We start from the raw sequence: 10,216 nt of genomic DNA, 5'->3' as shown, positions 1-10,216 counted from the left end.
TGTGTGTAATGATTAAATATTATTTGTGTAATTTTGAATATTCATTTGGGCGCCTTTTGTTGTGTAGAATGTTATTTGTGTGTGTTTAAATCAAAATTATCTTTGAATGTAGGTTCTCTTAATAAAATTTAATAATTACAAAGACAAATATAGACAAATATAGACGAATTGTACTTCCTTACCTTCGTTTTGTTAAACTCTCCTCCGGCACCTTTACCTTGCATGAATAATGTTAACAGTGTAGGTTCATTTTTAACAGTGTAGATAGGAATGTTTATTGATAATTTCTACACTGTCCCTCAAAAACTCTTGTTCAATTAACAGCATGAGTCCTTAACTCAGAGAAGCGGTTCTATGTGACTTTAAATTTACCTTTACTATTCATTTTTTTGTAAGAAGCATTGAATAAAAGCAAAATTTTAACTATTTTCATAATATGACATTTACTAAGTATTAATTTTTAAATTCCGAACAATATGGTGATAAACACAGAAACTAGATTTTTTTATAGACTTTTACATGACTAAATATCGGAGAAATTCCTTAACTCTATGTAACATGATATGAAAAGTATTTGGTTAACCAATTATTAATGTTTTAAAAGTTTTATGAAACAAATTAACTTATATTACGAACATCGAAAGTAAACTAATTCTTAAACTAGGAAATGTTCAAAACTGTCATTTTTAATTTTACCCACTGAAATTGTTTATGGTTTGAACTGAAGTTTTCTATTTCACAAACTGCTTTTAGTTCAAATTCGCAACACTTTACTTTATGTGTTTGGAGATTACGCTTTTGCTTATACAACTGGACTTACGTTTATTTCTGTCAGCTTCTGAATTTTCGATCGTCACTCTAACCTCACATTAGTTGTGGTTTATCATCTGTACTCGTTCTTTGAAGATGGCTGTTGGGTCTGAGTGGATTGCTTCCTGGTGTTTTTTATGTTATTTTCGGGAGCCACAGGACAACATGCACCCCTCACCAGTGTCTCGCACCAACCCCTCTTTTCCACCTGTTTACTTCCCAACGATACTCTTTTGTTTACCGGTACAAAGTAAATCTTCTGATTTGTCCTTTTTTTATTGGTTACTCGTATCCATGATATTATTTTCTAACTGCGCAATTTCCCCCACATATTGCGATGAATTTTATTTTAATTAACTTACGGCGTAATTTATATTTTATAACTGCGTAGTAAATTTTATAAATCTTAAACTAATTTTACAATATATTTTTTATATGACATTCTGCATGACAAATTTTTATAACAAACTTCTAGCCTATGTGTTTTCTGATACTATAATATTTGAATTTTCTTTTGTACTAGATTATTTAACGTTTAGTTATTCGTAAAATTGTTCAATTGGCCCTTCTTGTGGCATTTTTCATTTACTTTCGTGCTTCTACTTCGAACCTAAACTTTATTTTCTTGACATGCTTCTCGTTTACAATGTATTAGTTAAATTTTGACTGATAATGTTTTAGTTTTTATATGAAATAACTGTGAAAGGAGATTTTTATTTTTCTTTAAAAAGTAATTCATGTCTTTCTTAGGGTCTACATTATAATTTCATGAAATTTTCTCTGCTATTACTCGGTGTCGTTTCTTGAGATACAGTGTGTTCATTTCAATACATATAATAAACCTAAAATCTTAAAACAAGTCACCTGTTCGATAGATTTCCTATTCAATGATACCAAAGGACTACTAGTATAATTAGAAGGTAATGGGTGGAATTGTAATATAAGACGAATATAATATAAGACGATTCATTTGAAAATATGCTTGTATATTTCTAAGATTTACATTGTTATTATGTCATCCGCAAATGCAGTATAAGAGGCTGATATATAACTTTCCAAGTCATTGCAGTATAACAAAAATAGTAGAAGTCTAGTACACTCCCTTGTGGAACACCAATTGTTACAGGTAGCTGTTTTGAGTTTACACCAAGAAATTGAACAAATTGTTCCTTGTTTGTTAAAAAGTCCCTCAATAAGTCGTGATACAGTCCTTTAATGCCATATCGTTCAATTTTATTCAGAAGCAATTATTGACGCCATCAAACGCTTTTGACAAGTCCACGCATAAAGCTAGAATTTTATCATTTCCGTCTAATTTTCTATATACGATATCAAGAATAACAATGCCGTAGTAGTAGACTTATTTCTTCTAAATCCGTGCTGATTTTCAGATATTAGATTATTTACTTCTGTATTATCCTTTTACTAATAACTTTTTTTATAATCTTGGAAAAAATAGATAATAAAGCTATTCGTCGATAATTTCTAATTAACTTTGGATTTCCCTTCTTAAAAAGGAAGTAGTTTTTTTTAGAGACACCTCTGTATCTCTGTCAAAAGTAATCCAAATAATTTCAATTTCAAGAGCACTATAGAAGCAACTTGGTAATTTTGTGTTAGAATTTCTTCATAGACGTTTCCACCGAGGCATTTCAAAAGGCGCAATTTTTTTTTAAATTACCATTAGACATTTAAATAGAGGAAAACTGATAGGAAATGTTTTTCAGCGTCCTAAAATATGCCTAACTATGACTTTTCACAGACTTGTCTTATGAGCTTACAGACATCAACACTGCTTTCTTAATTTGAACATTCGAATAATTGCATTTTTTCCAAATTGGAAAGAATAATTGCATTTTAGTCCATTATTGTAGAAAGGGAAAACTAGTATTGAAAAAAAATCGAAAACGGTTTGAAAAACTTTTTATTTTAGTTTTATATTCTTTCAATTTCATATTAAATACACAAAACTGTTGCACAGGTCTAAAAGAAAGAAATATAATTGAATAAATGTATAGAATTAATAAAAATACAAATTACATCTTAAAATAATACGAAATAACTAAAATATATGTTGATTTATAAAAGGTATGATGTGCTACTGATATCTATAAATATTTTAGAAAATACATGAGATTAATAATGAAAATCAGTAAAATTACCATTAAAAAATTTATTTGATTTTTTTTTTAAATTTCCTACATGTGGTAATGGATACACTGAAAAATAGTGCTCCGAAAATGTGTAGTGCTTTTTTATGAAGTCTAAAAACTCTAGTTTTAATGTAATTTTTCTTTTACTACAAAATATGTGCAAATTATATGTACTTAACATAAAGGAGGCACTAAAATATTGAGTGGATGAAATAGTCAGAATAATAAATTAAGAAAATATTTTCTGTAATTACCCCTGTATTCTAATCCTGAAATACGAGTATTATGCACAGCTCCCTAACTAATACAGACAAATCCTAATATTAAAGTTATTGTATCTTGTAGTTAGGATTTGTGTAGAGAATAAAACTATAAATGTCTCATTGGACGAAAAAATACTATTGATTTTGATGTGCAGTCACCAGAATATCAAATTTACTTTAAATATGTGATATAATTAAGTAGTGTTATAGCCCCAGTTAAAATTATACAAACCTAAAAAGTCAGTATTAAATGGAAGACATAACAATGGATTTCACTAAAATGTGCCTTTAAAGCAATTTTCTTAATAGCGTGACAAATTATGACTTAAACGGGGGTATTAATGTGACTTTAAAATTAACAACATATTGGCAACTTTAATTGGAACTCGCCTGTAATCTATACATGAGAAAATTTTTAGATAACAGACACGTTAAACGAAAAATATGTTACCCAAACGTAGCAAAAATTACTTTTAAGTGGTGAAATGTCCATCTGTGGTAGTCACTTTCTAAATTTTCCTTCCTTTTAGTGTTAGTCATACTTGTACTACCTAATAATGTATGATTTTTAACATTTGCATGAATTTTACATCTGTCTAAATGATAATAAAATTCGAAAAAGGTTATGTGCATAGCTTGGTAATTTTTGGGATTAAAGTGTTCTTCAAAAGTCTTATTTCTGTAAGCGCATTAAATTACAAACATTTTCTTTGTTTTGTCAATAAAGTGCAAAACGTTTGAAAATTCGCTCAAGTGGATCTTAAACGTGATGAATAAAATTTTGAATATTCATTAATATTAATCAGTTTGTCTCAAAGTGATCATGATGATCATTTTGAGCTTTAACTAGAAGGCCTTAAATTAGCGCCACAAGGAGAGAGACATATGAATAGAGTTGTCCACTAATTATTATGTGATTTAGCATCTTATTTCATCAATTTCATAAACCCAACATTACCTTAACTTTTAGCTTTTTTGGTTATTTTACGTCAGTCTATTTCTGCTACTATGACTAAACAGCAACGTCAGGAGACCAGCAACCCCCAACCTGTAAGTTTTCCCACCCCACTTTGTTGTGGGGTAGGAACCTTTTACTTGCCTAATATTGTTTAGACAAGCAATCAACGGTTTTACATCCTTTCCGACGGATGGTCTTCCTATACAAGCCTCGCCAAAATTTGTACAGCTTCTGTGAATACAGTGACATACTGCGGCCACTAGAAAGGTGGACGAGCATCGCGAGCCTTCTCCGGATGGTCGCACATCCAACTACTAACCACGATTAGCGTTGCTTGACTTTAAAAACAGTGACGGGATTACTTTCAAAATCATCATTAGATCTATTTACATACCTACCAAAAAACTATTCCCCACTTTGGTAAATAATAATTTGGTTTAAGGGTAAGTACTACTACTGGCCAAATACTTTGTTGTCGCTTTGATAGTTGCGGTTACACATTGCGGTGACAATTGCAACTTGGGTCTTCGCTGGAGAGGAAATACACACAATGACAGCTTTATATCACAGTATGAATCAGGTGGGCATTTTTAAACTAAGACAATTTCGTTTAACAAACTTCGGGAAAGCTAAGAATTTTTTTACAAATTTAATTAGTTTGTAGATTCCACGACAGGTGAGGATCTACTTAAACGCCAAGAAATTTGACATTTTCAGGATTATTTGTTATTTAACTAGCGAAGACGGAATATCATTGTTTCGGTCTTGGACATCTTAACAACAGAGGCACTACATTAAGTAAAACAGGTAAATTTGAATTTAATGTAGTAACATTGATGTTATTTATGAAAAGTTAAGATATTACTGCCAAAAATTTTGGTAGATCACTTATATAAATTTAAAAAAAGTAGAGGACCCAAAAGTGAACCTTGCGGAACTCCATGCACGTCTACTGCCAAGTACTTAATATAATATTGTAAACAACATATCAAAATTTGAAAAAAAAACAATATTTGCAAATAACTGGCTGCGGGGTAAACACCAGTACCGCAATAACAAATGCGTATCTACCGCGTGTCACATCAGCCTGATTTATAGTCGAAGTGAACATTTTAATCTTTCCGAGCGCTCGTTATTAACGCGAAATCATTAACACGTTTAACCAAATTTTAATCAGCCCGATAACTGCGCCACTATTCAGTTCAATTTAGTGCGCCTCCACAAAGCCGTTGCGATTATTGTTGATGCGAATATTAAGATTGATTACAAATTAGCGGCTCGGAATGGCTCCGAAAACAATGTTCGGATTAATTCGAATCAAGTCTGGATCTCATTTGTATCCATTTTAATTCCTAAATTAAGTAAGGCCTCAAGATACCGGATTAATCCGGTTATATACAGAGGATAACAGTTCCTGCTTTAGGGGGAGCCGCTGTAATGATTGGATGCCAAATGCAAACTGAAAAATTATGGGTCTTCACTGCTTCCTGCCTCTCTAAATAACAGAATATACATCATTATGGTATCTCGAAAATCACCTGATATTTACATTGCCATTATCACTTCGATTACCAACTGTAGGGTTCCACATCTGATGTGCTATTGGTTAGTAACGTCACTATCATTGGTATCTTTAATCTCTAGATCTGAATCGTTTATTTGATAAATGTACCTACTCTCTAATACTGACTACTTTCTGAGAAAACTAACAAAAACTAATTCACTGATGTCTTTATTAAAGCAGAATCTTTCTAAGACTGTAATGAGTTTGAATTTTGCAGTGAATAATTACAGACTTGTATTAATTTTTTTTTGTTTTGTAGAAAACATCCTTATTTAAAAAATGTAGTTGGTACCTGTTTGAAACAGGCAAAACACTAATGTGAATTTCATAATGACAAAGTGATTATAGAAAAAATAGAAATGTTTATACTAGGATTTGTATTTGCTTGCACACATCATTAAATTATGCATTATGGTTAAAGCTCTGCAAAAAAACTTGACAAATTAAGTAGAAGAGAAATTATGGTTTCAATTAAAAATTATTATTTTTTTTACATTTTTAAATAGTTAATTCATATTTTCAAGATGAAACATTATGTATCATATTTATTTTACATTTCTTTTGAACATGCAGCATGACTGTTGCCTTTCGCTTTCAAACTTTGTTTTACATAAGAAAAATATCAACAGGCTTAGTTTTTGGCTGACAGTTTCATTTATCTAGGAATCTCTTTAAAATTGTATTTTGAATTCGATTTTTTTTTGGGAACTTTTAGTATTTCTAGTATTTCAATCGATTTATTGTGTTTCCAAAAAAAAATATCTATGAGAAACTAGTGTTAAGTATACGTACTTAGTAGCTTATTCAGTGATTTTGAACATATAACTAGAATTTAGAAAATAGCAGCGTTTTATTCTTTTTTATTGTATTTATCATGCATATATGATTATTATGTAAAACATGTAGATATATATATATGAAAAAAATAATGAAGTTTTATTGCCTGATATATGAAATTACATAGTTTGTATCTTATGCAATATAAAAATACATATAGTCCATGGAAGAAAGGGTTTCCCCTCCGAATTATTTCGGATAGAACCGATTGGACTGTAAGCAGAAAATAGCTGAAGAAACAAAAGTCATATAGAGCTGATGAGCGCTTTTGCCCAGGGTGTGGAAGCCACCCCCTCTAGTGGATGAAAAATAAAATATTGAAAATAACCCCAGGAATAGATAAAACAATAAATTTTAAGCAAAAAGTATCTTACGAACATTTTTCGATAAGTCGATATTTTTTAAGTTATTCTGGTGATTGAAAAATGTACATTTTTTATTAAAAAAGACGTTTTTCAGTAGTTTTTCTCGAATAACTCGGAAAATATACATTCTATGAAAAAAAAAACATCACGAAGAAAATGAAGCTTATAGAAAGAGAAAAAGATTATGATGTCCGCCAGAAACTAAATTGGAAGCAACGGAAAATAATTAAAATAATTGTATTTTTCAAGAAAAATGCACAGAACATTTTTTAAAGTAGTTTAAAAAATCTTTAAAATGAATTTGACTGTAAGTGATTAGCATAAAAATTAAAGTTATGATCAAAATAAAACTGTTAATTCGCTTTTTCGGAAAAAAAAACAATTGACATTTTTTATATTCTAACAATATATTACACAAGTTTAAGCGGTTTAGAATGCATCTTTTTGAAAATATTACGTTTTGATTGAAAAAAAAAATTAATTCCAAAAAAATAACACAATTTTGAAAATAACTAAAAATAAAAAAGATACGAGAAATATTCAAGAGCACAAAATATTTTGGTTTTTTTATTTGTATAGGCTAAAAATTAACAGAGATGTCGTCAAAAAAATCTCAAAAATAACTCGTTAAAAAATATTCAATACTTTTAGCTGTTGAAATTTTCCGTAAAATCGTTTTTGGATTGTCTTAATAGCTTTAAAATTAAGGAAGTTATCGTTAAAAGACCAACGGTACCTTATCGCTTCAATCTTCGGAGCATATAAATATTTTGGTTATTCACAACTTTGGAGCATTCTATATACAGAATAGCTTCACTTTTTCCCTTTAATCTTTTAATAATTCTACTTATCAACTTTAAATGTATAAAACTGTTTTTATTTGTATAATGAAGGGTGATTTTCAAGAAATCCAGTGATCTGATAAATACTACAAGAGGGCATTGTAATTCATTTTAAATAATTTAAAAGTAATTTTTTTATATTTTGTCATTGGAGGGGGTTTTTAAGAGTTAAAACAATAAACGATAAATTGTATTATAAACAGGTAAGAGAAATTAATTTATCCTGTTTGTACTATCAAATCATTTCAAACTGCTAAAAACTATTTTTTATATATTTTATTAGGGGTAGTTTTTTAAGGNAGAAATAATTTAATTTCATCAAATGTAGGTAAGTCTCCGGTAATCTTAAAACATTCCCAGTCTCTTCTCGTCCTATTGTCAAATTTAGATACCAATAAATGTACTATAATAATGTCCCACTTTTCCGTAGGCTGCCCTAAATTTTTTAGAACTCTCAAATTCTTACTAAAAACATCAAACATGTTACGAAGTTGAACACTATTTTCTTTCGTCAACACAGGGAAATCAAACAATGTTTGAAGGTAATTAAAAACAATCAGTCGTTTATTTTCATACCGTTCTGTCAATGTTAACCAAGCCACAGAATAATTTTCAGCGGTAACTGAAATAGATTCAATCAGCTGAGCTGCTTCTCCCTCGAGACATGACTTTAAATAGTAAAACTTTTGAATCTCATCCAAGGATGCATTGTTTTCAACTAAAGATATAAAAACATCTCGAAATTCGAGCCACTTGTCTAAAACACCTGAAAAACTAGGTAGTTTCAAAATAGGCAATTTTGCACTCATAGAAAATGGAGATGAATGTCCATTGTTACTATTAGCTATAACCGAGTCTGTAACATTCGTCGTTAAAGAATTTAATTTACTTTTTTCAAACTTAGTAATTATACCCGATATCTTTGTTACTAAATCAAAATAACTAGCTTCAAAATTTTCTCTTTCTACTATTTCCTTGTCTTTTTCTGTATCAGAAGCTTCATCTATATCTAATTTATACTCTATTTCTGATTGTAAATTAGAAAACTCGTCGAAAACTGGTTCTAGTCTTTGCAATCTTAATTTCAATTTAACAATAGTATCTTCGTCGAGACTATGTAAATTTAATGATTCAAAAAAAGTCTGCAACCGTGTCAAACTACCTTTAGTCTGACCTCTTTTAAATTTCAGTTGCCGTAACTCAGTCATTTTTTTTATTTATTTATCACGTCGGATAATAGCAATTTTAAATTCAAGTACAATGTAAAGAAGAAATTGGAATGGACTCACGGAATGCAGTCTGCTCCTAGGGTTTCTGATACTTGTCACCTGTGGATTCGCTGTGCTGGAGCTCGTCGTCAACCAACCACACGTTCCCCACGTGCCTAGTCTTTTTTCTGCGAGGCTTGCCGAATAAAAAACACTTGACTTGTACTTCACAAACACTAATTCATGCGGGTCGATGAACCAAAATGATGTGCTCAGGATAGTGGACTGTATTAACTATAGTCTTTTAACAAATATAATGCTTTATTGTGGAAATTACACCAATTTGTTTACAGGCATACGTACTAGACAAAGCGTCGCCATTAATCGTCTCGTCACTCTCACACTTGTGGCGTGTCGCCTTATACGCAGGTGCGGCAAAACACGGTTTCTCTGATTGCCGATAGATGGCGGACATAGTACTAAATATAACTTTACATGAAAAATAAGTAAGAGTACAAAACACCTTATGAGGTTCTTTTTGGTTGTAAGGTAAAAGTAGGTATAACATTGCCAAACCAGTTGCACAACATCTTGAAAGTGAAGAAGATTTGGAGAGAGTTATTAAAAATAACATTAATCAAGGTAATTTATAAAGGGAACCTCAAGATGAAACCTATAAAACACATGAGACACCTGATCAATCTTCAGTTGCAGAGGATATAACTAACAAACCATCAACTACTTTATGTTGTGTATGTTTCAAAGAGACAAATGAAATTCAGTCATGCAAACGATGCAAACAAACTCACTCATTCCATATGTGGTGTATTAGAAACATTACATTCTGATGAAGGTCACGGGTCTTCAGTATTATGTCCTTTATGTTCTAGGAATATAGTGGCAACCGAAAATCGGCATTCTGAGTAGAAAACTTGAGACAACAAGCGGAAGAAATGTTGAAACATAGTGACAAAAAATTTCTCTCGATATCTGTTAGTAAAATGGTACGAATTTTAGTGCCAGAAGTTGATAGAGGATGTGGTGATGCTCGAAATATTCTGGCCATTGTCATGAATATCACAGACGATGGACTATACCAGCTCGGTACTAAGCAAAGAGTTGTTAAATCGCTTTATTCTAGATATCAGTTTACAGTTTGCCAAAAATAATTTTTGAACATTAAAGATGTTCCTGATAATGAAATTACACTACGTTC

At 30.7% G+C, this 10,216-nt stretch overlaps 1 protein-coding gene across 1 annotated transcript; it reads right to left on the bottom strand.

The window, feature by feature from the left end:
- Positions 1-8,085: 8,085 nt before the first annotated feature.
- LOC111692721 lies at positions 8,086-9,000 on the bottom strand. The gene has a single exon (XM_023456821.1). The coding sequence runs from the start codon at positions 8,998-9,000 to the stop codon at positions 8,086-8,088; it is 915 nt and encodes a 304-aa protein (XP_023312589.1).
- Between the last annotated feature and the right edge of the window lie 1,216 nt (positions 9,001-10,216).

This window comes from Anoplophora glabripennis, unplaced genomic scaffold, assembly GCF_000390285.2.
Source record: "Anoplophora glabripennis isolate ALB-LARVAE unplaced genomic scaffold, Agla_2.0 scaffold2925, whole genome shotgun sequence".
NCBI classification, from domain to species: Eukaryota; Metazoa; Arthropoda; class Insecta; order Coleoptera; family Cerambycidae; genus Anoplophora; species Anoplophora glabripennis.
Note: the sequence above shows the minus strand (reverse complement) of the source record. Positions and strands in the feature narration are given on the sequence as shown.